The 27,232-nt window shown below is 50.7% G+C and overlaps 1 protein-coding gene across 1 annotated transcript; it reads left to right on the top strand.

Moving 5' to 3' along the window:
• On the top strand, positions 1–26,950 carry MALL (mal, T cell differentiation protein like). The gene is made up of 5 exons (XM_078056278.1): positions 1–40; positions 704–907; positions 20,759–20,926; positions 22,870–22,992; positions 25,301–26,950. The coding sequence occupies exons 2-5, from the start codon at positions 800–802 to the stop codon at positions 25,361–25,363; spliced, it is 462 nt and encodes a 153-aa protein (XP_077912404.1). The 5' UTR covers positions 1–40; positions 704–799; the 3' UTR covers positions 25,364–26,950.
• The last annotated feature ends 282 nt before the right edge of the window (positions 26,951–27,232 follow it).

Here is a 27,232-nt window from a genome sequence, read left to right as displayed (position 1 = left end):
CAAACTTGGGGCTGCACCCAGCCAGCTGAACCCTTCTCAGGTGCCTGATGGGGCCGACTTCTAGAGAGGGAGAACTCCTCCACCGGCTATGTGAGCAGAGGAGGGAGGAGGGTGGTGAAGGGGATGCAAGGAGAGAAGGAAATGCCAATTGCCTGAGGACAGGAGCTGGAAGTGAGGATGGCTTCTCCCCCTCTGAGACGGAGGGTGGCCCCCAGGAGTGGAGAAGGAGGGACCCAGGCAGCAGGGGCGGACGGATAGAAGACCCAACATCGTTCGTGACCAGCTCTGTGACCTTAGCTTAACCTAACAGATTCTCAGTCTCCTCACTTGGGAAAGAGATGATATAGCCGTGAGCATGGCTGTGGGGAGCCTGCAGATTGTTTAGCTCATAGTAGGCCCTTAATAAACAGTCCTGGTCAGAGCAAGTGGCCTTCGCCTAGACTCTGGCCACACGGTCGAGGGGTGGTGGCTGTAGCTGGCATCCCCTGGAGTTAATATGCTCCCGGATTCAAAATTCCTGAGGAGGGAAAGTGTAGGAAGAGAGTCTCCGCCCTCCGTGCCTCAGTGTGCCCAGTGGCTCTGCCCCAGGGAGCTGAGGCCCATCTGATGCAAAGCTGAATCTGCATTCGCATTTCACTGGGGAGTCTTTTGGCCGGGGCAGTGGAAGGACCTGCTTGGCTGGAACGTTTTTTTTCCCTCCCAGGCGACGTCCGATGGGTGTGTCAGGCAGGAGGTGATATTTGACTGGGCTGGCAGGCGAGCCGCTGCAGAGCCAAGGGCACCAGACGTTGGGCTAGAGATGGCCTCCCCGGACCGGCCGCCTGCCACCAGCTACGCCCCGCCCGAAGTGCCCCTGGGGGTCGTGCTGTTCTTCACCATCCCCTACGCCTTCTTCTTGCCCGAGCTGGTGAGTGCTGCCGCGTGGGTCACCTGCAGAAGGGGAGGGCCCAGGAGAAGCCGGCACTCCTGGGGGGGCGGGGGAGGGACAGGGGCCGGAGCTGCTGTGGGTCTCCCATCTCCCCCACCGCTCCGACTCAGCGGGGATGGTCCCTAATCCCTCCCTGTGCTACTCCTCCCAACTTCTGCAGTATGGGTGGGTTTCCTCCTTCCAAAACAAACCCACCCACCGTGGGTGACAGGCAGGCCACCTGGTGATCAGACGGGCGGTGAAGGGTGGTGGGGGGATGCTGCTAAAATATCCTGGGTCCTCAGGAAGATGTTAGAAACGGACTTTTATATGGTTTCTTTTCTCCAACTACTTGCTTGTTTCTGCTTTTCTAAAGTTCAAAACAGTTGGCGGGGGGCACTCTGTCTTTCCTTCTGAGAGGAGGTCTTCCAGTATTAACTGTCATGTCAGCTGACTTTGAACTTTGACTTGTAGACTCTGTGCAAGAGGTAGCTTGTGACAACATCTGCCATAAAACAGTTGTGTGAGCCGCCCCGGTTGCACATGGGGACCTATCACTGCGTTACACTCTCTGAGATGCCCTGCAGCTGGATTGCGGCTCAAACCCCTGCCAGGGCCCGGGGGTGGCTCACAGGTTGAAGTCTGCAGAGCCCTGTAGACGCAGTGCCCATCTGAGCCAGCTGCCACCATCCCCTTTCTACTCATGGGGACACTGAAATCTGGTGAACCATTCAGGGCAAAGGAGTTTATTTCGTGTTTTGAACATGTCCTGAAATATCCAGCTTGTGGGTAACACTTTCTTAAGTCCTTTCTTAAAAAGGACTCAAGTCTCCAGGACCTATCTTTAGAGTGAGAGGAGTTGCTTGACCACTGGGTCACAGCCCCCCTGACTGAATTTGGCAGTCCTGACCCCGGGCCAGGGAGGGGAAGGTGGTTCCAGCTTTCAATCGGACGTGACCGGCCCTCTCTCATCATTTGCCTGAAGGCTGGGCCTGAGCAAGTGACCCTGTGGCAAACTGGTTAAAGCGCACCCATTGATGGCACCAAGAAAGGGAAGCCAGGCAGGGTGGGCCCAGCACTTGGGCGGCTCCAGCTGAAACCCCACCCAAGAGGCAGGTTTCTGCCAGGCCTGCCCCCTGGGGGCGGGGGGGGAGGGAACATAAGCATGGGCATCCTGCCAGGCTGATGACATCTTAGTGCTCTTGCAAGTTCTCTGTGCCCGGACCCGGGCGTGTCCCTCACCTCAGAACAACCACATGAATTGCCAGGATTGTGATTCTTGCCACCACTCTGTACTGAGCACATGCTTTATGTCAGCGTTGCAAGCCCCTGGTAGAGGGTGCCCCGTCTGCTGGAGACACATGCCCGAGGACTCCCCCACAGTCAGACTATGCTTGAGGCGGTGACTGTCCTGGGCCGTGGCATCAGCAAGGAGAGACGGTCTGACCTTGTCAAGTCAGGGAGGGGTCCAGACCTACCACGGAGGCGCTGATTTTGGTGCTGGACCTCAAAGAACAGGATGGATTTTCAGGCTGGGGGCCAAGAACAGGGAAGGCCTGGAGTCCAGGAGAGCCCAGCAGGCAGGAGGCTGGAGGGAAGGGGCTTACAGAGCCAGGAAACCCCCTGGGGGTACTTTGTCATGATCGGGGCCATCGCATGCGTCCAGCCGCACGAGGCTGGGCTCCTGTGGGCTTCGGCTGGGGCCTTAAGTATCTCTAGGGGGTGGGATGTTGTCATTGGCTCAATCGTACTCATTTATTTTTCTTTTGATGTAATTTTAGATTTATAGCAAAGCTGTGTGAACAGGACAGAGCGTTCCCATACACTCTTTACTCGGCTTCCCTTAAAGTCCACATCTTACGTAATGCAACTATAAAAATCAGGAAATTAGCACGGATACTTTCATTGATCAACTGTTCTAATAAACTTCATTCAAATTGTGATTTCCCCACTCATGTCATTTTTCTAGTCCAGGTTCCTGTCCAGGATTTGGCATTGCATTTGGGTATCTTACCTCCTCTGTCTCCTTCAGTCTGTCTTCATACTTCTGAAGAATAGCGATCAGTTATTTTGTAAATGTCCTTTCATTCAGCCTTGTCTGATGTTTCCTTATTTACAATTTTAGGGTTTTTTTAAAAAAGATTATTTTATTTGAGAAAGAGAGAGAGAGCATGAGTGGGAGGGACAGAGAGAGAGGGAGAGAGAATCTCAAGCAGACCCCACGCTGAGCAGGGAGCCTGATGTGGGGCTCGATTCCAGGACCCCAAGATCACGACCTGAGCCGAAATCTAGAGTGGGACGCTTAACCGACTGCACCACCCAGGCGCCCCTACAACTTCAGTTTTAATTCACAAGTGATCCTTATTCATTGTGGAATACTTAGAAAATATAGAAATAAATATGATCCATATGTATGGATAATAATAAATATAATCCATATGCGTATGCATATATACACACACATATGTATGTATTTAATGGGGTTATTCTGTGTATGCTATTTTGCACCATCTTTTCCTTAAGTGAGTGTTCCTAGCACAGACTATAGAATCAAGCGTTCCCTACCAACTCTGCCCCCGGAGCCTGCTCATACAGATCTTTGCCTAGGTTGCTTTATTTTAGACTCTTTAACATTAAAACGCACATTTTAAAACATTTATTTTGCGGTAAAGATTCGTAGGCAGTTGCAAATATAGCTCAGAGAGGTCTCCCATAGCCTTCCCCCAGCTTCCCCCAGTGATTTCAGAATGCTAGTCCCATCAAAACCGAGTAAGCGACGTTGGTCAAGTATGTCATCTTCTATGTCATCTTCTGTGTCATCTTCTCACACCTGTAGATTCATGTCACCACCACAATCAAGAAAACCGTTCTGGCACCACAGAGATCTTCCACCTGCTTCCTTTTTACAGTCACCCAACCCCCACCCAGTCTTCCCTCATCCCCTCCAGAACCCCTGGAAGCCACTAATTTCATCTCTATAATTTTGTTATTTCAAGTTATATAAACAGGGGCGCCTGGGTGGCTCAGTCGGTCAAGCGTCTGACTCTTGGTTTTGGATCAAGTCATGATCTCAGGGTGGTGAGATCGAGCCCCACGTTGGGCTCCGTGCTCAATTCAGAGTCTGCTTGAGATTCTCTCTCTTGCTCCTTCTGCCCCTCCCCCTGCTCCTGCTCGCTCTTTCTCTCTCTCTAAAATAAATAAGTACATCTTTTTTTAAAAAGTTATATAAATAAATAGAGTCATAGAGTATGTGGCCTTTTGAGATTGGCCTCTTGCACACAGCATAATGCCCTTGATGTCCACCCAAGCTTTGTGTGTGTCCGTAGTTCCTGTGATTGCTGTGTAGTATTCCACGGCATGGGTGTACCGTAGCTTGTTTCACCATTGACCCATTGAGACACACTGTAATTGCTTACAGTTTTTAGCTCTTCTAAATAAAGCCGTATGAACGTTCACATACAGGCTTCAGTGTGGGTATTGTTTTCACCCCTCTGGGAGAATGCCCGAGTGTGATTGTTGGGTTGTTTAATAAATGTATGCTCACGTTTTATTAAGAAACTGACAAACTGTTTTCCAGAGTGCCTGTACCATTTTACATTCCTACCAGCAATGGAGGAGACTTTCTGAGATTTTAACACTAAAATTCGTATTTCGTTCGGTTTACTGTTGAGTTTAGATTTCTCACTTGAAGATGATATTCATTTCGAAATGTAATCTCCAGGTGTGGAACAGTGCATTTTAAGGTGAGAACAGACATGGTGTCTTCCGTCTGTCTTTCATTCAGAGAGTGTGAGAGCCTGCTGGTGCTAGTGCTGGGCGGGGCTGGGGACCAGGTGACTCACAGCACCACACACCCCGCCCCCCACCCCCAGGCCAGCTCTCCAGAGCACACAGTGTGCAGGTGGCTAGGGGATGGTGATGGCCTATGTGGTGTCAGTTGACTCATCAACGATGCCGAGAGCTGACCGAGGCGACTGTGACCTGGGAAGTGCGCTATGAAACAGAGTCCAAGATGTCTTTTGACTTTAATCTCTTCATTAGTTAACTTGATTCAATGTTTAATTAAAAAGAAACAGCTAAGAAGATTTCTAGAGTCAGCCAGTTAAAAGGTTCAGACACCCTGGTGTTTGATGTTCTCAGCTTCTTAACTCTCTTGCACGGTGGCCAGAAGGAAATACTCTGATTCCCCTAGAAGCTCATTCCAGAATCTTTCAGCTGGGGAAGCTCACCTTTATATTTTACTTAAATCCCCAGCTTCACCTTATTTTCAGCCTGCTTCTTCTATTACTCTGTTTATATGTAAAAGCCTGTCTGAGGGGCACCTGGGCAGCTCAGTCGGTTAAGTGTCTGACTCTTGATTTTGGCTCAGGTCATGATCTCGGGATCGTGGGGGAATGTTTACTCAAAAGTTAATTCAGTTTACCCGTTTTACTTCATCTTTGTTGCTTCTGTCCCTCCCTTCACCCCCCACCTCACCACCATGTGGCTTCCCCCCACCCTGCTCCTGCAGGACAGGGGAGCTCGTGATCTCCATGCCCAGGGTACCACTGATTCCCACCCTCATGCCCCAGGATGTCCCCTGGAAGGGAGAACAGGGGACAGGGAAGGAAGATTGTAGAGCGAGGGGCCGGGGAGGAGCAAGGCCCTGGGAGGGAAGGATGGGAGGGGCAATGTGCGAAGCAGTCGATGTCAACCTCCCTACATTGCCTGGACCCACTTTGGCCTCCCTCCACCAGTCCCACCCTTACTTCCAAGGCCCCCAGTGTGCTCAGGTTCAGTAACATAGAATCAGTCGGTACGGGGTCAAGAGCCTGACTGTGCTGTGTCATCCCTGTGAGAACTTGGGCAGATTCCTTAACCACTCCGAGCCTCAGCAGTGGAGAGATAACAGTAAAGATCTCGTAAGACAGCTCTGGGGCTTCAACAAGGACATTCCCAGGAGACGACAGCACATCGCAACCGCTCTAGAAATGTGAGCCCGTGTATTTTATTGTTGTTGGTCGTCTGGACCTCTTCTTAGAAAGTGTGGGTCTCCTGTGAGCAACTTCCAACTGTGAACCAATAGGTATTCACCGGAATGCTACCACGGCTCTAGCCCCGTGCTCTGCTCTCAGGGGCCACAAGAGTGAGAAGGTCTTAAGAAGGGGGATAAGGTAAATCAGGAACCGTGTCTTAAAAGGAGCGGCGCCTGAGCATGTGGAGAACACCCCAAGATAGGAAAGAGTGAAAAGCCAGGGCGCACGCCCCAACTGCCGAAGGCTCCGGGAGCTCGGGAGTTGTCAGGATAAGCTTACTCAAGGCGGGGTCTTGGCCTTCTTGAAGGGTTTGGATTGAGGGATTAGATGTGTGCTTGTTCAGACGAGCACTTCCTCTGACCAGGAGGAAAGCAGATGGAAGAAATCCGGCTGCGAGACAGCCGTGCTTTAATCCTATGTATTCCCTCAGCAAGTACTTCCTGAGCACCTACTCTGTGCCAAGCACGGGGCTGTAAAGACGGTGAAGGCAGACACCAGCCCTGCCTTCTGGAGAGTGACGCCTCAGGGGGCAGGGGGACACTAGCCCAGGAGAGCGGCGGATGGAGCTGCGCCTTCAGAGTGCTGTCAGGTCTCGGGAGGGGATGCAATAAGGGGACTTGTTTCTGCCGCTGTTGGGAAGCCCACCGAGCTGAAAAGGAGATGCTGAAGCGGCCAGAGGAGAAGTACACGAAGTGGCTGGGGTCTGGGGAGGGCGGCCAGTGCTCGGGCCTCCACAGGAAGACCGGCCTGCTGCGTCCCTGGCCCCTGAGGAGGGGTGCTCTGAGGCAGTGGGCACAGCAGCGGGGGGAGACAGGCCCTTGGGGCTGGAGCCAAGTTCTGCTGCTGCTGGAGTGGCCAGGGCAACAGGAAGCCCCCGCCGCTCTCTTCCCATTCCAGCTCCCCCGCCCACCCCATTGCCAGATCCTAGCAGAAATCCAGCTTCTAAGGGAGCTGGGCATTGCGGCTTACAGAGCTCCGGCCTCTGTCACAGAGCAGACCATAGAAGGGTGGGCTGGAGCTGCAAGACCCTGGCAACTACCTGGCACAGTCCCCATCTGCACACTCCCCTCTGCCTGAGTCTGGACTTCTGGTCCTTCCCTTCGCCTGACCATCTGGCCAAACCACGCGCAGCTTTCTCTGAACCGGTGGCCTCGCTCAGTTCCGAGAAGGCAGGCACCCAGCTGCTGCTGGAAGGTCAGCCCACCGGGAGGATTTCACTTAACCAACAGGTGCTCCGAAGGAAATAACCCAGGTCCTCCCTGGGTAGCAGGGAGGGGCCTGGCACATTCTGACCTGCTGGAATGCAGGGAGCCCCAGATAAGCAGTCTCACCGGTAAGAAATGCCCCATCTGCTGCCAGCGCCCTTCCAGGTGCTTTTGCCTAGAGAACTTTCCCCTGGGGCAAGGCAGATCTGTGGGAGGCAGGAGAAGTTTCTGGAGTGTTGTCCAGCTTGGCAAGCTGCTGCCAAGGAAGCAGGCCAGAGTAGGGAGGGGTGGAGGAGCCCCACCCAGGTTCCCTGGCCTTTACCCCTCTCGTCTCTCCCAGCCCCTCCCTTGCATCCTCCCATCCTTGTGAGCCAGCCCTGCCCCTCAGATGTCACCATTTGGTCAGATCTTCCCTGTCTCAGCCAGAGTAGATGTCCGCTCAGGGCTCACACAGGGCCTGGCCCTATACCCAGGTTCCACAGCTTCTTGAGGCACAGTCCCCACCCTCCTGCCTCAAACTAATACCTAGAAGGTCCCAGGTATGTCGGAGAGTGGGGCCAGATGTCATAGGTTCAGGACCCCAGAGTCTTCTGACCTATGTTGAGGGAGCCCACCTCAGCTCCTCCCCGTGGAGGGATTCTCCGAGCTTTGCTTTTCTGCCTCCAAGCTGCTCCTAGCCCACCCCTGCCACCATGCCCAGCTGCACCCTCTCTCTGCCCGGGGGATGCTGGATGGATGTGGGAGGGGGTGGTGTGTCTAGTTGAACATCATCCTCTCTGATAGCACGTTTGTCTAGTCCTTCCTACCTGCTGGGGGAGAAGGCAGAGCGGTAGAAAAACCTCCCAGGAAATCCTCTGGGAGGTAATGGAGCAGGAAATGGGTGGGGATGAAACAAATGCGGGTTTGTCCCCATTCTGTCCTGGATCCTGGCAGCAGTGCCAGTCTGTGGTTGGGTCACAGTGGCAAGCCCTGAAGGTGTCAGCTGGTGCCACCCGCCAGGGAATCAGGCCCAGGCAGAAGAGACTGAGCGGCCAGGGAGGGGAGGGTCCAGCAGCCCGCCTCCTGCCTCCTCCTCAAGTCAGCAGCATGTACAGAGCACCTGCTTTGTGCCAGGCTCCGTGCCCTACACTGGGGACACAAAAACCACAGGGCAGTGTCCATCCAGGAGCTTGGGGCCTGGGGAAGAGGCAGTGGAGAGAGACAATAACCATGAGGGAGGTCACCCAGCAGTGCACTGGGGGCTTGGCAGTCAAAAATGGCTTCCTGGAGGAGGTGATCCTGATCTGGGTCCTGCCCTCAAAGGTCTGGTCATAGACAGGTGTGGGAGGGGGAGCTGAGCAGGTGTCAGTGAGGACTAGAGTGAATGAATGGCGATGTCCTTGGGTCCTCAGTGCCTGACGAAGAACAGGATCATGGCCATTGGTCATGCCATTGGTCCCTAAGGGAAGGAGGAGGTGGGGGAACCTCCCCTGAGCCCAACTCTTGGGCTCATCTAGCGACTTTCTGGGAACATGTGAAAGGACATGAGATTAATAACCGTAGTGGAAGCCAAAGAGAAAGAGACCAGGGTGGAAGGGAGCCTGTCCACCAGGCCACCATGGGGACTGGGGAATGGGATGCATTTATCTGCTTTTTCATCTTTTATCTCTACTTTCTAACTTGTCTATGGTGCACAAGTTAAAAAAAAAAAAAGGGTAGAAGAATTTTTGCCCTAAAAATTCTTAGTTTTGTTTTGTTTTGTTTTAAGAGACAAGAAGGAAAAGCTCTTTAGACTTTGGATGGATAAGAATGTTTTTATTATCGTACTTTCTGTAAATCGGTACTGCTCAGTCAATAAAAAGCTGGGTCAGTGGGGGTGCCAAGGTCTGAATGGGTGGGCGCGGTCCTGGGGGAGGAAGCCCGGAGGGAGGGGAGGAAGGCAAAGGAGGCCCAGCTGACTCACCAGCCCCTCCTGGGCTGTGGCATCCTGCCCCTCCCAAGCATACACCCCAAGGTAGGCCCAGACTTTCCCTGGCCCGTGGCCAGTCCCGTCCCGAGAGCACTTGTGGGTACCAAGGGCTCCTTATACGACTCATTCTGCCAGGAGCAGTGGTGGATGGAGCTCTGGCCTGCACTATTGTTCCTGGAGTGGACCGGATAAGACAGGGGCCCTCACCGGAGGCCAGGGGGCCTGGGCCACAATTTCCTGCTAACCTTAAAGCCACAGAGAAAATTCTCACTCTGAATCAGGATGTAGTGACTCAGTGTTTGGAAGTGTCCTAGCTGAAATTATGGAGCATTGAACTCCCATACAATGCTAGATGTATGCGGGTACGGGAGTCCGATCCAGGCCTGGCCCGCTCCCATGGGTAACTTTGGGTAGGTCACTTGGCCTCTCAGAACAGCTTTCCTCCCCTGTACGAAGGAGGGAGGGATTCTTGTTCAGAAGCTTCACAGGCTGCCAGGCCGCAGACTCGGGCACGGGAGCCGCCTCGTGGGCCGTAGACAGCAGCCGTGTGGGTGCTGGGGTCTCCGAGCTGCCCACACGGAGGCCCGCAGCCGGTCGAGGTGCCCAGGAGCGCCTGGCTCCCCGAGGTGCCCTGGAGGAGGCCAGCACCACCCAGCTGGGAGGGCCCTGGCTCCTCCACACTGAGTTCCAGTCCTGCAGATATGGGACACCCCAGGGCCCCTCCCCTGTCCTGTCGGCAGCGTTTCTGCTCCTTTCCTCTCCCAGGCTCCCGCTGCCCGCGCAGGCCCCGGTGTGGCCCCCAGGTCCCCGACGGGCTCCTGCAGCCGCAGCCATGCTGTGGGCTCCCCCTGGGGACAGTGCCGTGGAGGAAAGGACGTGTGGACAGGGGCGCACACCGGCACAGGCAGAGGCCCTTGGCTAGAGGAGGGAAGGCGTCCTGAAGCAAAGGTCTCTACACACCGACTGTGGCCCACAGAAGAGAGAGATTTTCATGGCAACCCGGTACACACGGGTGTGTGTGTGTGTGTGTAATGAAACAACAGATTCAGGACACTGTTTCCCTTTCCCATGGGCAATGTACTCCTGTTTGCTAATCTAGTCCACTTAATCTTTTAATGCTGTGGGTAACGAACTAAGTGGATTTCACCACCCACGAATGAGTCTCAGCCCACGTCGGGAAGCCCCAGGCCTGGGGCGCTGACGGAGGCTCAGGGAGACTGGCCCAGAGTAGGGAGGGAGAGGCAGGCTGGGCTTGCTGGGCTGCGGCCTGAGTTTGGTCTGAGGGCCGTCGGGAGCCAGCGAGGTGTTTGAAGTGGGGGTGAGGTCCCGGGTCCCAGCTGGTCCTCAGCAGTGCTGTGACAAGGGCATTCGCCGGTTCCAACTGGCTTGAACGGAAGGGAGGCGGACTATGTCGCGTGCTAGGAAGTTGGGACCCACCAGCTCTACCGTCAGCAGCATAGCTGTGTCCCCAGGGCCCAGGCTTTTGCTCTCTGCCTCCCTCCTCTTCCATTTCATAGCTCCAGGCCTAACACCAGACACAGCAATGGCCAGAGCGAGAACGGGGACTATCTCATCTGGGTCTCCTTAGGCAGAAGGAACCCCTTCTCAGGGGTCCCCCAAAGGCCTCCCCCTGGAAGGGCTGGATGCAGTCACAAAGTGTCCCAGCCAGGGCATGCGACGAACCTAGCTAATGTTGGAAAGTCACCAGCTACATCCCCTTCCTGCCCACACCTCCTACCAGTAAGCCCAGTTGGGGAATTTAAGGAAACAATTTAGATGGCGACAACCATCTCTGCACCATTATTTACTGGGGCATTATCTATGTTGGGGAAGCTGGGGACAGCCAACATACTTGCACAGGGGCCTAATGGGGTAAATGACGGATACTGACTTGGTGGAATGTAATTCTATGGCTTTGAAAGTACAGTCAATCCTTGGGGCGCCTGGGTGGCTCAGTCGGTTAAGCATTTGACTCTTGATTTCAGCTCAGGTCGTGAACTTGGGGTCCTGGGATCGAGCCCTGAGTTGGGTTCTGTGCTCAGTGGGGAGTCTGCTTGAGATTCTCTCTCCCTTTGCCCCTCTGCCCCGACTCGTGCTCTCTCTCTCTAAAAAAAAAAGTACAGTCAATCCTCATTACTCACGATGCTGTATTTGCAAATTTACCTATTCACTAAAATTTATTTGCAACCCGCAAATCAATACTCACAGCACTTCTGTGTGCAGAGCAGCAAAAAGGTCAGATTGTCTGATGTGCATGTTCCCACCTGAGGCTGAACAAGCTGATACTCTCCTTTCTTGTTTCAGCTCTCGCACTGCAAACAAGCGTCCTTTTCAAAGTTTGTTTGGTGCCACGTCTTTTGTATTTTTGTGCTTTTTGTTGGTGATGTTGCTGCTCAAAATAGCCCCTGAGTTAGTGCTGAAGTTCGGTCCAGTGTTTCAGCTCGGGAAGGCTGTGATTGGCCTTTCAGAGACAACACATGTTCGATACGCATATAGCGCTGCTGGCCAAGAGTTCAGGGTTAGTGGATCAACGCTATCTATTACATGAGGTGTCTTTAGACAGAAACACACCTAAAATAAAGGTATGTGTTGATCAGTTGATGAAAATATTGTGGCCAGAGATTTGCAGGAACCTAACTCCTATTTACCCTGGGAGCAATGGTTCGGTGTTCACGGATTCAGTGTTCAGGCCAACTCTATAGAACTACCTTGAGTAACAAGATTCAATTTTATTATGAAGCCATGGAGCAAAATACAAAATATTAAAAGTAGAATACAAAATGTATGTTCATCATGCTTTATACCTTTATAGAAAATATGTATGCATTAGCACTAGGCTTGGGAGGGAAGGGAACATAACAAAAAATTCCTTTACTGTGGCAATTATTTTTACAACCAATTTAAAATCTTCCAGTTGAAAAATAGTAGCAGCTCTACCTCCCACCGTGCAGTTTTGGTTTGAGTCATTAAAATCACTGTGGAGCTGAGGCATTTTGAGTTGAGAACGTCACACTCCCAAGGGACATCCGCTCCAGCCACAGTGGCACAGACACGGGGGTGTATCTGTTTGAAGGAGTATTTTGCACCAGAATTATGGGGTCCAAAGCACAGTCCCAGCATGGGTTTCATCTTATTTCTCCCTTTTAAAGGATGTGCATCAAACAGAGAGCTGTACCTCCATGTTCATAGCAGAGCTATTCACAGTAGCCAAAAAGTGGAAGCAGCCCAAGCTTCCGTCAATGGATGAATGCATAAGCAAAATATATATGTGGTATATTCACGTAACGGAACATTATTCAGTCTTTAAAAAGGAAGGGAAGTCTGACACAGACCGCAACATGGATGACCCTTGAGGACATTATGTTCAGTGAAATGAGCCAGTCTCAAAAAGACAAATCCTATACGGTTCCACTCACATGATATACTTAGAGTGATCAAATTCATAGAGAAAAAAGATTGGGACGGGGGGCGCCTGGGTGGCTCAGTCGGTGAAGCATCCGACTCTTGATATCAGCTCAGGTCTTGATCTCAGGGTTGTGAGATCGAGCTCTACTTTGGGCTCCACGCTGGGTGTGGAGCCTACTTAAAAAAAACCTAAATAATAAAAAATCAGTAAATAAATAAATAAATAGGACAGGGACTGTGGGGAGGGGAGACATGGTGAGTTAGTGTGTGATGGGCACAGAGTTTTCAGTTTTGCAAGATGGAAAGCAATCTGGACATGAATGGCAGCGATGGCCGCACAACGCTGGGAATGCACTTAAGGCCACCGACCTGTACGCTTAAAAATGGTTAAGATGGTAAATTTTGTTCTGCGTATTTTATACAATTTTCTACAAGAGGGGTATACGATGGCCAAGAGACCCTGCACTTACACCTCATGGGCCCAGGGTTCCTGAATGTGAGGCACTACAGATTACTTCATCCTGAGGGAGTCTTCAGGGAGTCCTGGGTCCCGCTGTGGGCAAGGCCAGAACATCGCTTGGCACCACTGACCTCCTGGGCCTCACTGTGCTGATTTGGGCCTTTCCCTCCCAGCCTGACATTTCTGAGGCTTTGTGGTAGCGCCTGCGTCCCCCCAAGTTCCAGGGAAGGGAAGGAGAGGCAACACTTTCTGAAAATGAAGACAGGTGGCAGAAAGAGGAAGGCAGCACTGGTGGGGAGACCCGCCATTGCTGAGATACTGCCCAGCTATGCAGAAAAACCTGCCGCCGGGGTATCGCCCTGGAGCTCCTCCCTGGCTCGCAGTCCCTGACCTGCCCCTCCCGAGCCCACACCGCCCCGCCTTGGCCAGGAGCCTGGGCTGTGCACTTCTGAGACCTCGCATCCTTTTGACGCTCCTTCGCCTTTCACATGGGGTCATCTCCAGGGCAGCGCCTTTCTCTAGGACCTCTCAGGGCATGACATTCACCAGCCCTGCGCATTGGAGGCCTCAGCTCCCAGCTGCTCTTATCTAGGTGGACAGATTCATCCTCCCCAAAGAACCGGTGGTTCTCCTTTCTCTCCCATTCAAAAGTCCTGACCTTTGAAGCCAACCTCCATCATCCAGCACAGCATCTTCTTTTTTCTTTGTAAATATAAATATTGGGGTTTTTTTCGGATTAGTTTAAACATTCAAAACCCTGTCAGGCAGTTCTCCTGGGAGCCTGGGGCATGATTGGTTTATTGGGTCTCATTCCAGAAATATTCTCTGCATCTGTAAACAAATGTGCACACACATACACACACACAAACACACATTTTCTCCTTTTTCTACATAAATCATAGCACACTGGGCACGCTGGTGTGTGCCTTATACCGTTCTTGAGCGTGTTCTATTTGGTATACAGAGGTTTTTTTCATTCTTTTTGAAGGCTGCTGAGTGTTCCATTGTGCAGATATAATTGCTTTGACTGGTCCTCTCTGGATGAACCTTTAGGAGGTATCTTATCTTTTCTGTAACCAGCAAGGCTCCAGTAAACAATCTTGTACATTCATCATTTTGTTCCTGAGGGTTATTTATAGGACAGATTCCAAAAAGTGAAATTACTGGATCAAACAATATGTGTATTTAATGTTTTGATTGATATTGTCAAAATAATACAGCAGTTGATGGCACTGTTACTTAACCTGGAGATGGCAGTAGATTTCAACCTGGGATCTGTAGGGGGGCTTTGAGGGTCTGTGAGTCCCCAGATTTGTGGACAAAAATCATGCATGTACATAGGTACATCTTTCTAGGTGACCAAAACTTTCATCAACTCCTCCAAAGGATCTGTGCCCCCTGAATGTTCTCTCACTCACCCAGCTGATTGGTCTCCCAGCTCTCCCGGAAGTGAACTTCCCTTCCCTCAGGAAGCCTGGCCTTGGACATTCCCTCCTCTGGGTCTTTCTCAGGGAACATTCTCTCCCATCTTCTGTGCCGTTCCGAATGGTAATGGCTAACATGGCCAACAGTGGTTTCCCTGGACTCACTATGTGCTGGGAGGATTTAGCTAGTTCTTACAAGAACCAGATGAAAGAGGCATCCCCAGCTCCTCTGTTTGATGGACCAAGACATGGAGGTACCGATGAGTCAAGTAACCTTCCCAGCAGGCCAAGCTAGAATTGGAACCGGGAGGGAGGAATGGTGCTGCATGCCCAGCCACACCAACGGGTGGAGGGGATGGGAAACAGAGAGACAGATTCCAGGGGTTCTCAGTCCAAACTGCACCCTCTGGGGAACTTTGAACAATGCAGCCTCTCTCACCGGCTCAGGCTTCTCTGGGGCAGGATCCAGACCTTGGGGATTTCTCAAAGAGCCCAGGAGTAACAGGACTCAGAGCACAGCTCTGAGCTGAAGCCTCGGGTATCCATGTATTTTAGAGTCTCCTTACCCTTACGCCATATTTTTTGTTGATTCTTTTCCTTGGTAAGCAGTTTGCAAATTAATAAGCACAGATGGTATAATGATGAGCACAGCTGCCTTCCAAAATAATAAGCAACCCCCCCACCAAAGTGACCCCAACAGGGCTTTTCTTAAAGTATCATTTTCAATTCATGGATTCCAACTTAGTTGATAGATTTCAATCCACAGCTGTTACCCTTATTTGAAGCTCAAATTGTCCCATCTTTGGTCAGCAAGAGCCTTCTGAATCCTCCTGACCTAACCCCGGGTGCCTTTGAAAGTTTTCTCACTGTCTGGTGTGATAAGATGCTCGGGCCCAACTTCTCTGCCCCGACCCTGGAATCAGCATTTCTCCCAGAGTACGAGCTGGGTGCTGTGGCTCCCTCCTATATTCTTGTGCTTTAACCAGCTCTCTACACCCGAGGGAGCTATTCGCCATGCTCCCAGGAAGAATCAGTGGCCAAACTTAACGTTACGCTCCATTCTACTTTAAGAGAACTCTTCAAATTTCGGGTCGGCCTTTGGAAGATGTATAGATGACTAATCTGTGTTTGTTCGTAAGAAACAGATTCTGAGCAAACCTGTACTTGGAATCTGCTCCATCCCAATATCTTACTATAATCAAATACTCTTCCAGGTTGAGGGCCAGCCCCAAACATCTAAATATATCTCCTGCTCTTGGGAAATACAAACTGAAGGTTAAAATAAGAGAGCAGTTTAGCCTGCCAAGAAAATTTGGAAAGCTAAATATAAGTTAAAAAAATAAATAAATAAAGACAACTACTTGAAACTGCCTTACCCATAAAGAATCCAACCTAGACTTCTTGGGGCAGAAATGAGATAACAAATACTGGGTTTAAATTTACCTGGAGTTTGTCCTTGGCCCTGGTCCCTCCTTCTGTCCAGAAGGTAGAGGGTGTGGAAATAAAAAAATAACATTCCTCTGTGTCACGTTGATTATGCAACACTAAAGCCATTTCAGAAGATTCTCATGCAATTTGAGTAGATACCCAAATGCTCAGAGGCCCCTGCCCTCGGGGGCGAACTCTGTTGTGAGAAGAGATCCAGAGCTGTCCTGCCCCACGCCCTGTGTGACCTCAGGCTCAGGCCCCTCTAGTACGGCATCACCTCACGCACTGGGGTGAGAATTTAGCGCTGACATGTAAACAGTGTGCATTCGGCAATGTCTGCCCAGGGCAGCCTCTGAAGGTAGGAGGGGGGCAGGGGCGGACCCCTTTGCAGGCACTGACGGGCACAGTGGCCCTGAGGCACCCTGGCACGCACCCCCAGGTCTAGCAGAGGTGAACTGGCAATAATCAGGGGCAGGAATCAAGTGGCAGCTCTCTGGTCTCAGAAAGCACAAGGGAGGGGCACCTGGGTGGCTCAGTCGTTGGGCGTCTGCCTTCAGCTCAGGTCATGATCCCAGCGTCCTGGGATCAAGCCCCACATCGGGCTCCCTGCTCGGCGGGAAGCCTGCTTCTCCCTCTCCCACTCCCCCTGCTTGTGTTCCCTCTCTCACTGTGTCTCTCTCTGTCAAATAAATAAATAAAATCTTAAAAAAAAAAAAAAAAAAGGAAGTGCAAGGAGTTAGACTTGCCTTAGAGACTAAATGAGGCCATCTGAGCGAATGCATTTTAGCACCTGGTGAATGTGAGGTGGTGGTAGTGTCCTCACTGATTCACTCTAAAGAATGTTCTTTGACTCCATCCCCACCCACTTTGTTTTAGGCCCTGTGCTAGGCACAGGGAATATAGCAGTGAACGGCACAGAGCATTCTCTGCCCTCAGAGGTCTAATGTGAGTCTAAAATTTTACAAGTTCTGGTGCAGCCCCTAAATCCCAAATACCATTCCCACTAAGACCTAGCATTGTTTGGGTGTTGACAGGGCGCCAGCATTTTTATGCGTGTCCCAGGTGTTGGTAGGGAGGATGCTTGGCAGGTGCCCGAAAGCACCAGCAGCCCCTGTCACTGAGCTCGACATGCAAGAGCCCAGTTCTGAGGGGACGGTGGCTTCTGTCCCTCAACAACCTCTCTTCAGGACAAGCTGGCCAACTCACTCACCGGCAGTCCCAGGCCCAACCTAAGATTTCTGAAATTCATGTGCACACTGATTATTCAGGTCTGGGGAAATGTGGGGGTGCCTGGGTGGTTAAGCATCCGCTCTTAATTTCAGCTCAAGTCATGATCTCAGGATCGTGAGATTGAGTCCCGTATCAGGTTCCGCACTGGTGTGGAGCCTGCTTAAGATTCTCTCTCTCCCTCTCCCTCTGTCCCTGCCCCCTGGCCCCAGCTCATGCTCTCTCTCTCTTGCTCTAAAAAAATAAAAAATAAAAAAGATCTGGGGAAATGTGCCCCCAGAGCTGGTGCTTTAAGTGAAGGCCAAGCTTCTGGAGATGTTGTCCAGCCCAGTAAGAGCTTTGTGGTCACCCTCTTAGTCTATTTTGGCTCCTCACCTCCTGTTCCTTTTTTCTTCTTAAGAGCCTATGAAGTCTCTATAAATTCAAACGTGCTTTTCCTCTCCAGAACAACAGCAGTGGAAGCCTCACAGGCAATACCTATGTCTACGTGTTGTTTATTTGTAAGATGAGAACTGCTAGTCCCATAAAGCCAGGGATATGTTATGAAAATCAGAACTGAACGTTGCATATCTTTCAGCTGAGCTAGACAGAAGTTATGTGGACTTGCTTAGGCCAGAAGTTCTCTAACAGCATCATTCAGAAATGAGCTACCTCCACAGTCATTCAAAACTGCAGAAGCAAGCACCAAGACTGAGAAAATGGAATGATCAGATATTGAATATGAAATTAATACCAAGCAAAATTAATACAAAGACACCCACACTTCAACACATTGTATAACTATTGCACAAACTGCAGAACACCAAAGGCAGAGAGAAGACTCCCAAAGCAGCCGGATACCAAAGGCAGATTCCTCCAGAAGAGCTGCTGTGCAACGAAGAGCTGCCCTCTCAGCAGCAAAAATGGCAGCTGGAATATAATGGGATAATATAGAAAGTTGTAGAACACAGTGGGAAAATATCTTAGAAGTGCTGAGAGGAAACAATTGTCAGGGGAAAAATAACGTTTTCTGACAAATCAAACTGAATACTACCAACCGACCTTTCCTAAAGAAATTACTAATGATTGTACCGCAGGAAGAAAGAAAGTGATCCCAGAAGGAGTATCTGAGATGCAAGAATATCTTCATGACTCAAGGTAGGGAAAGATTTCTTAAACTCCATCAAAAAAGTGCAGTCTGTAAAGGAAAAGATGAACGTATTCAATTACATTAAAATTAAGAACTCATTTCATCAAAAGGCATCATAAAACGTGTGAGACACATCCTGGAGGAATATATTTGCAATAATTATAACAGTCAATGAGATCCACACTATTAGAAAGAATTACTCTGGGGGGACGCCTGGGTGGCTCAGTTGGTTAGGCGACTGCCTTCAGCTCAGGTCATGATCCTGGAGTCCCGGGATCGAGCCCCGCGTCGGGCTCCCTGCTCAGCAGGGAGTCTGCTTCTCCCTCTGACCCTCCTCCCTCTCATGCTCTCTGTCTCTATCTCATTCTCTCTCTCAAATAAATAAATAAAATCTTTAAAAAAAAATTTTTTTAAATAAAAATAAAAAAAAGAATTACTCTGAATCAATAAGAAAAAGGCAAACCCACAAGAAATTTGTAACGAATAAAACAATTTAAAATTTTACAGAAGATGAAAGACATAAAAGTAAGCTCAATCTTATCTGTAATCATAAAAAATTAAAATCTGATGAGATACAGAGAAAATCCCAAGGAGCATACCAAACGACAACCAAAACCAAAACAAAAACAAAAAACCCTTAAGTGAGTTTAGCAAGTTGCCGGATACAACGTTAACACACAAAACAGTCGATCATGTTTCTGTCTATTGGCATTGAAAAACTGGGAAATGAAATTTGTAAAAAGCAATACTATTTACAATAGCTCCCCCAAAATAAAATACTTAGGGATAAATACAGGAAGTGTATATAGTATCTGTATGCTAAAAAGAACAAAATATTGATAAAAGAAACCAAAAAACATCTCAATTATTGGAGAAGCGTACCATGTTCATACCATAGTAAAGATGTCAGTTCTCCCCCAAACTGATCTATAGATGTTGAATATGAAATTAACACAAAATCCTAACAGATGGATATTGTAGATACTGGCAGTCTGCTTCTAAAATTTGTGTGGAAGTGACAGAACTAGGGAAGGGGAGGAGCCATCTCCTGAGATGGGCAGAACTGGGAGCCACCTGCATTGACAACTCTTTTGATTACCGTAACTTTACAGAAAGTTTTAAAATCTGGTAGTGTGATTCCTCCACACCAAGGACGGCTCCCTCTCCCCATGACTCCAAATCTCCAGTTGTCTCATAGTCTAACACATTCTTTTTTTTTTTTTTCAAAATTATTTTATTGCTTTATAAAAGAACAAATTACCCACTAGGCAGTGTAAGAAATAGAACATTACCACTATCTTTGAAGGTCTCAGTACACTCATTCCCAATCCCATCACTCTCTCCCTCAGAAGGGTCATTCTCAGAAGGTGCTGAGGAGAATAGGTTCTGAGGGAATTGGGGAGTGGCAGTGAGTTCAGATTTTGTATCTGTTGGATTTAAGGAGCTTGAGGGACAAAGCCAGGACTGGGGTGGCGCAAATGAGGTGCTCAGGGTGCAAAATTTAATAAGGCATTCACTCCCGAGGTCCTGCAAGTGCAGGGTTGGCCCCTGCAGGGGAACATCCGAATAGAGACATCCATGTGGGCAAGTGGATGTGTGGGACTGAAGGCCTGGGATCGCCAGCCTATAGGATGCTTAGAAGCACAGATTTAACAGGAATGAGGAGAGAGAGAACCAAGGAGGCTCACAAGGACATCCTAAGGAGAACCCAGGAAGGAGAGGAGCCTAGCTAGTCTGAGACAAACCAACAACAACAAAACCACTTGGTGCTCATGTTGACCCTCTCCCTCAGGCCTCTAACTAAACATGCTTTCTGGTGGACATTTAGTTCTTTCCCTGGGCTGACCAGCACGGGTAAGCAAACAAATGCAGAGCCCAGAGAGGACGAGGAGAAGGTTTGGTTTCTCCACCAAGGGGATAATAAAAGGCAGGACAGGGCTGAGAGGTGATTAAACTGGAATGGTATCGCCCAACTGGTACCTGACCACAGGCTATCAAATACTATAACCCAGGGGCCCAAACCAAATGCCCACAGGGCCAGGCAGGCACTGTGAGTGGGTAACGGGAGCCAGGGAAAGGAAATAATATTCCACAGTGAAAGTGAACAACAGAGAACATGCCACACAGTGGTGTGGGGTTGGGGGTAAAAGGGAGGTGGTCCACTGAGGACGCCAGGTCCTTTTTAAAGAAACAGTCACAGCTCATTTCAGCCTACTCTGGCCTGGCAATGTGTTCACTGTGGCTAGAACTATGGATTTCTCAAGAAATGTCTTAAATCTGAATTTTTCATGTGAAATATCCTGTTTTAAATGTTGGCAACTTATTCAGAAATGTTTTTTAAAACTGTGTATGCTAACATCGTTTGGGCCAAGAAGACACAATCCACAGGCCAAATTACCCAAGTCCTTCCATCAGTGAGCTCTGTGTTAACCACTTGAATTTTCTAAAAAAAAAAAATCTACTCTTCCCCCAGGGTCAGCCTTCCTTCCCCTCTTGATTCCCACCTAAGTTCACCTGAAGAGCTTTTATCCAGACAGAAGAGAAGACAGATGCCCTGTGAAGCGAAGTATGCCCTACACAAGGCTCTTCTTTTATGGTTTCTTCTTACAGATATTTGGATGCTGGGTGTGGATCCTGGTAGCTGCCACCCAGGTAGCAAACCCGTTGCTGCAAGGATGGGTGATGTATGTCTCGCTCACCTCGTTTCTCATCTCCCTGATGTTCCTGTTGTCTTACCTGTTTGGATTTTACAAAAGATACGAGTCCTGGAGAGTCCTGGTAAGAACCAGAGGGAGTGACCCAGGCCCTTGGGCTCCTCCTGATGTCTGTCCTGGGTGTTGTGAGGACAAGGGGCCTTCTGGGCGGGGAGGGAGAACCAGAGACCAGGGACCAGAGGCCTTGTCAGGGCTGGGCCACTACAGAACCAAGACTTTTTATCTTAATGTGTTTACTAGTAAGCCAGAAGGAAAGCACTCCTGTGCCACAGTAAATGTTTCATTGTATTCCTCCACTGTCTTCCTTGTTAGGAATATACATATTCGATATCAAGCACATCCTGACTCATTTCCCTTTAAATTTTATTTATGGTTAAATCGTTGGAGCAGCATCGAAGGAAATGATAGTAGGGGGGGAAATCACCCCAGTCCCACAGTGATTCCTCTATTCCTCGCAATTTTTATGTAAAGTGTATATATAATCACGCTGAACCAATAATTTTGGATATCAATTCTTTCATTAACATTATGTCATTAAATTGTTTTCATGTCACATCATCTTGATAACCATTTAAAATGTTTCTGTACTGAACAATTAAGAACATATACAAAAGTAGGGAACATCATATTATGGACCCTCAAGTAACCAAAACTGAGATTCCTGTACTATTAACATTGTACCACACTTGCTGCACCTAGCCTTTTTTTCCTAAAGAATTTTAAAGCAAACCCAAAACATCATATCATTCCATTCTACACACTTCAGTATGCCTCCAAAAAAATATGCACACTTTCTTACATCATCATGCTTATATAAAGTTATTAACAATCATTCCTCGGTATCATCTAAGACCCAGGCCATATTCAGATTTACCCCGTTACACCTGAAATGTCTTTTTACCATTGGCCTGTTTGATGGGGATCTTCACAGGGGCCACGCGTTGCCCTTGGTAGTTATGGTTCTTGGGTATCTTTAACCTAGAATGGCTCTTCTTGCCAGTGACTGGTTGAAGAAGGCAGGTCAGCTGTCCTACAGAAGATCCGACATTTGGGGTTTGTCTGTTTGCTTCTTCTTGGTGTGATGTGACTGGCTCCTCCAAGTCCCTGAATTGAAGATGGGTGAACCTTTCTGGCAACAACGTTTCATTAAGTGGTTTCTGGTCACATCACACATGGTGACTGGTGGTCCCTCTTCCAGCATGACAGGCTTACCCCCATCAACTTTTTCCCTAATACTTTTTTTCATCCCCTAATGAGTTTTCCCCGAACTGAATATCTCATTAGGGGTTGCAAAATGCCAATGATGACATTCCTTCCAGAATTGATAACCCTCTTTAATGACTGTCTGACATTCTCGAGTTGAAGAAAGCACACTGCTGAGCATTTAGCACAGAGGCTCAACCACTGGAATCTAGAGTCCGATAAGCCCGGGTCTGCCAACTCCACCACATGTTAGCTTAGGCCCAGTCCCCTCACCTGCACATCGGGGGTGCTAACAACGGCCGCAGCCTCATGCCATTAGCTGTGGGAATGAAATGAGGCAGCGTGCATATACTGTAGGACAGGGGCCGGCGCATAGCAGGTCTTCATAATGCTAATGGTTGAGAGCACAGGCTCGGAGTTGATCTGGCCTGGGTCCAAATCCTGACTTGGCTATTTATTCATTGACCTTAACCTTGAGCTTCTATTTCCTCAAAATGGCACTAACGTTAAGTAGTGCCGACCCTATAATTGACAAGGTTACATGACGTGCGTGAGAAAGCCTTGGCACGAGTAAGCACTCAGCCAAATGCTGGCTCGTATTGATATCACTGTTGGCATTTATTAATCCACTACTGTTCACTGCATCGATGGTTCACCAGAAACACTGCAGAAGGAAAAAGCAGGAGGCCGGGAGCAGGCTGGCCTCTTTGGCCCACTCCTCCCGGCTGTACGGGCCGCGGGGAAAGTGTTCACCTGCTTGCGTGCCCGCATGACGCCGGCCGTGGCCTCCCTGTGCCTTTCCAGGACAGCCTGTACCACGGCACCACGGGCATCCTGTACATGAGTGCCGCCGTCCTGCAGGCACACGCCACCATCGTTTCTGAGACGCAGGACCTGAAGAACTACTACATCAACACCGCAGCCTCGGTGAGCGCCGGACAGCACACGGAGCCGCGGGGTGGGGGGCACATCGCGGGGGCTCCCTTCTGTCTCCTGCGGACAGAGGACCCCAAGCCTCAGGCTGGTGGGGCCCCGGAGGACAGGAGGAGGTGTGTGTGCGTGTGTCTGTGTCTGTCTGTCTGTGTCTATGCTGTATGTGTGTGTATCTGGGTCTGTGTGTCTGTGTGTCTGTCTGTGTCTATGTGTGTCTGTGTGTCTGTGTGTGTGTGTGTCTGTGTGTGTGCACATGCACGTGTAAACAGCCGTGTGCAAGCTCAAAGGGTACCAAGCCCAGGTTCAGGTGTTGTCTCTCATTTTCTGCTTTTCCCACCTCAGCCTTGCTCACTCGTACGCCCACTCTACCACCCTCAGAACTTTTCTAAAACACAAATTGGAGCGCATCTTTCTCCCCTATTGAAAATTCTTCCATGGCCCCCACTGCTTATGGAATGGAACCCGAATTCCTCAGCATGGCCGAACTGTGCCAGGGTCCTTTCGTGTCAGTGACGGCAGTGCACAGGGCTAACTGTGGGCTGATGGAATCCAGGGCCAGGTGGTCCAGCCAGTTGTAAGGAGAGCAGGACCCCCAAGACCTTAGGTCCACTAGGACCAGAGACTCAGCCAGGGCCTGCCTTCCTGGCAGCCTCTCTTCTCCCGTGGGGGAATGGCGCCCTCATGTGGCAGCTCGCTCACAGCCAGCAGCTTCCTCCTCTATAGTGGCCTAACCTTCCTTCTTCGGCCTTTGAACACTTCTCAGAAAGGATCTAACATGCACACTGGGTGTAAGCCCAACAGCGACCAGTCGCTGGGACCAGAAAGGTCACGTCCTGTGTCAATGTGGGGGCTCCTGCAAGGATCAGGTGGCAGGAGGAGGGGGTGCAGCGTGGGGAGCCATTCTCCACTGTAAGAATGGGACGCCAGGCAGCCACTAGGGTGGCCTTTCCAGCCTGTCTGCCTCCTTTCCCTCCTCCTCAAACTATCCTAACTCCCCTAAACTCCTGACTCCAGCAAGACCCACACGCGGCTGCCCTTCCACAGTCTGGCCCAGTGCCCTCTGGCCTCTCTCCTCCTACCCCCCTCCCGCCCCCACCCCCAGCTTCTCCAGCCTCGCCGGCCTCCTCCAGGCCTCCTCCAGCCGCGCCTGAGCACTCGACACCTGCTCGCACCTCTCCCTGGCAGGGACAGCCCTGCCCCAGGAGGCAAAGCCCCGGCCTCCTTCTCGGGGAGGCTTGCCCTTCCCCCTCCCCAGCAGGCCCGTGTTCTCTCTGGCACCTTTTCTCCTGGGCGCTTGTCCCCAGCGAACCTGAGCCTCCACTGGTTTATCTTGCTTACTTTCTGCTTCTGCCGCTAGGATGTAAGCACCATGAAGATAGGGATTTTTGAATGTTTTGTTCGCTGTTATGGCTACTGTCACTTTTGAAGTATAGCAGGCGCTTGGAAGATATTTGTTGAATGAGCGAATGAACGAACGAATGAATGAGAACAGGGTGTGAGTGGACAGTGGGGCAAAGTGAGGCTGGAATGGCCTCTATCCTGAGAAGCAGGGACTCCTCACACAGTTTCAAACATATGTCAGGAGCAGCGCAATCACATCCTCCTCTTGGGACAGATAGAGGGGGAGAGTGAGCAGAAGTGGGCAAGTCGAGGCCACGAGAGGTCTTGGCGAAGGATGACGGCAGCCGAGACAAGGGAGAAGTGAGCACACCAAGGATGGTCAGGAAGTACACGCAGACGAGTTTGGGGATGGCTGTGGACGTGGCGGTGGGGGGAGTGAGGCATCAGGCTGGTTTCTGTCAGGCAGCGGGATGAGATGGGAGTCCTGGAGCCCCCTGAGCTGGTGAGGCTAAAGAGGAAAGCTCAGGAGTCCAGTCTGGACCACTGAGAGCTGGAGGGGCCTCCGAAGCATTCACGAGGAGCTGACAAGCAGGCGCTCAAGGCGGGGTCCTGGGCTACCAGGTGGACATGTGGGGGAAGTCATCAGAGTCCAGACTGGCCAGGACAAGGGGACAGCGAGGGAGACAGGACCGGCGGCAGGGACTGAGCAAGCCTGCTCTCTGCCCAGGTTCAGGAGGACATGTGTGCCCAGGAGAGTTGGAGCGGGAACCCAGGAGGGTGCCTGGGGATGGCGGGTATCAAGGAGGGTGGAGAGGGGGGCCAGCGGTGGCTGCCTGGCAGGGCACGGGGCAGGCAGGGGGAGCAGGGTCAGGACACGCGGCCTCCCAGACTGCAGAGAAGGGGTGGGGGCGGCCATCGGCCCTGGCCATAGCTAATGCAGGAGTCTCTGGTCTCCTTGCAGTTCTTCGCCTTCATCACTGCCCTGCTCTACATCCTCCACGCCTTCAGCATCTACTACCACTGAAGAGGCGGGGAGCCGGGCCGCGGGGAGAAGCACCCCAGCAACACCTGGATGATGGGCTCCGGAAAGTCGCTCTCAACATTCACCATGTGGATGACAAACAGAAGACCAGCAAGAACATCAGCAGGCTGGACAGACCAGCTTCTCAGACTGAGTGATGAAATCACACTCTGGCATCTCTGTTTGGACATTTTTAATTCATTATGGCGAATATGAAAAAGCTTGGGGGGGGTTGTTTTGCTTGTTTGTTTGGTTGGTTTGGTTTTTGCCTGGGAAAGTAACTGTCCCTTCTGACAGGGAACCTCACTCTTCTGGAAAACCGATATCCAAAGTCCTCACAGGTGAGAATCCCAGATCTGCCACTGTCACACCTGTTTGGGGATTCTGTCTCAGGAGTCAGGTTCCCCCAGAGCAGGTTTAAGGGAACACTCATTCTTGTTCTGTTAAAATCAAAATGGTGCTGTCGATGCCTTCAGATCTGAAGAAGACCCACAGACCTTGTTCCTGAGGCATGGTTCTGCCTTTGCTTTGAGCAGTGGTCCAAATCCTCTCTCCCCTCCCCCGGGGGAGCTGACAGGGACGAGCCACACTGTCCCGCCCATCCCACTGCCCCCTTCCCTTTCCTCCCCAGTTTTGGGATCCAAGGAAAATCTTCATAAAAGCAACTTTGAGGGTAGATTTGTGGGGAAAATAAGTGACTGATTCTACAAAATTGTTATGCAGTAAGAACTGGGGGGAGGGGGGGGCGGCCTGCTTCTCCACAAGTGGGGCCTGACAGAAAACCGCAAGGCTGCAGGACGCCTGTGCTAGGCCTCCAGAAACCTGCTTCCTAAGGACTAGAAGCCACCTTTTCCCTCAGAAAAGACCATCGAGGAAATGAGGCAGGACGTTCCAGGCAAGGATTCTTCTGTGGGCTTCTGTCCCACGACGTGGGACATCTCAGGAAGCCAGAAAGGACCCCCGTCCCAGGGTCCGTGCTCTTCCACATGCACCCACACCCCCTGCGTCCCCCTGAGTGGCGGCAGCTGTGTGGGGCCTCACGGGGGGAAGGGCTCGCACACCCCGACACGCAAAGGCATCCGTGATTTGGGGCCATTCTCAAAGGAAAGGGCGGCGTTATGCACACAGAAACATATAATCGAGGTGCTTGATTTCAAAGTAAATATTTTTCAAAAGGAAGCTGCGCTCTCCGGCCTGTCTTCATCTGTGCAGGGGTTCCAGCCCAGTCTTCTGTCTGAGCACCGGGCCTCCCGCCCTGGGTGAGCAAGGCACGGCCCCATGGGCTGCACATGTCTGCTCTGGTTTTGAAATGGGATGAATTATTACGGAAAGGAACTAGTCTTAGCTGATTCTGGGCTTACAGTTTGTTACCAATTTTTTTTTTTTTTTGCTGCTCCTGGGGGATGGGGGGCGGGTACAGGGAGCCACCAAAGAGAAAATTCTGGCTTATTCTTGTTGACCACTCACTTCCTGACCACCGTGTTATCTTGAAAAGCCACCATTTATCCCTCATTTTATTGCCTGGGATGATTACTGTTCAATATTTACCGAGTAGCCACATCCAAATAAAAGTTGTTTGTACAGTAAGAAGTATTAAGTTGGTCACTTTCGTGACGTTAGTGGCTGGAACTGGCCACCATCCCACGAATCCTGAGAGCAGTTTTACCAAAACACCCAGGGGAGGGTTTGAGGGCCCAGCTCCTCGGGCAGCAGCAAGGGAGGTTGGGTTTGTCTCCAGGGCTTGGGGCCTGTGTCATTTCCACTTCAGTAAGGACGGTTTGAGTGCAAGTTCCAGAAACCAAACTCCCAGCTTAGGCAAAGCTGGGGGTGCGCTAGCTGGGCCTGGGAGGTGAAGAGGCCCCCATAGACACA

This window comes from Halichoerus grypus, chromosome 10 (assembly GCF_964656455.1).
Source record: "Halichoerus grypus chromosome 10, mHalGry1.hap1.1, whole genome shotgun sequence".
Classification (NCBI taxonomy): domain Eukaryota; kingdom Metazoa; phylum Chordata; class Mammalia; order Carnivora; family Phocidae; genus Halichoerus; species Halichoerus grypus.
Note: the sequence above shows the minus strand (reverse complement) of the source record. Positions and strands in the feature narration are given on the sequence as shown.

Coding starts and splice junctions, on each gene's coding strand:
- MALL (XM_078056278.1), top strand. CDS start 800: ATGGCCTCCCCGGACCGGCCGCCTGCCACCAGCTACGCCCCGCCCGAA. Junction 908..20,758: donor CCTTCTTCTTGCCCGAGCTG/GTGAGTGCTGCC, acceptor TTCTTCTTACAG/ATATTTGGATGCTGGGTGTG. Junction 20,927..22,869: donor ACGAGTCCTGGAGAGTCCTG/GTAAGAACCAGA, acceptor GTGCCTTTCCAG/GACAGCCTGTACCACGGCAC.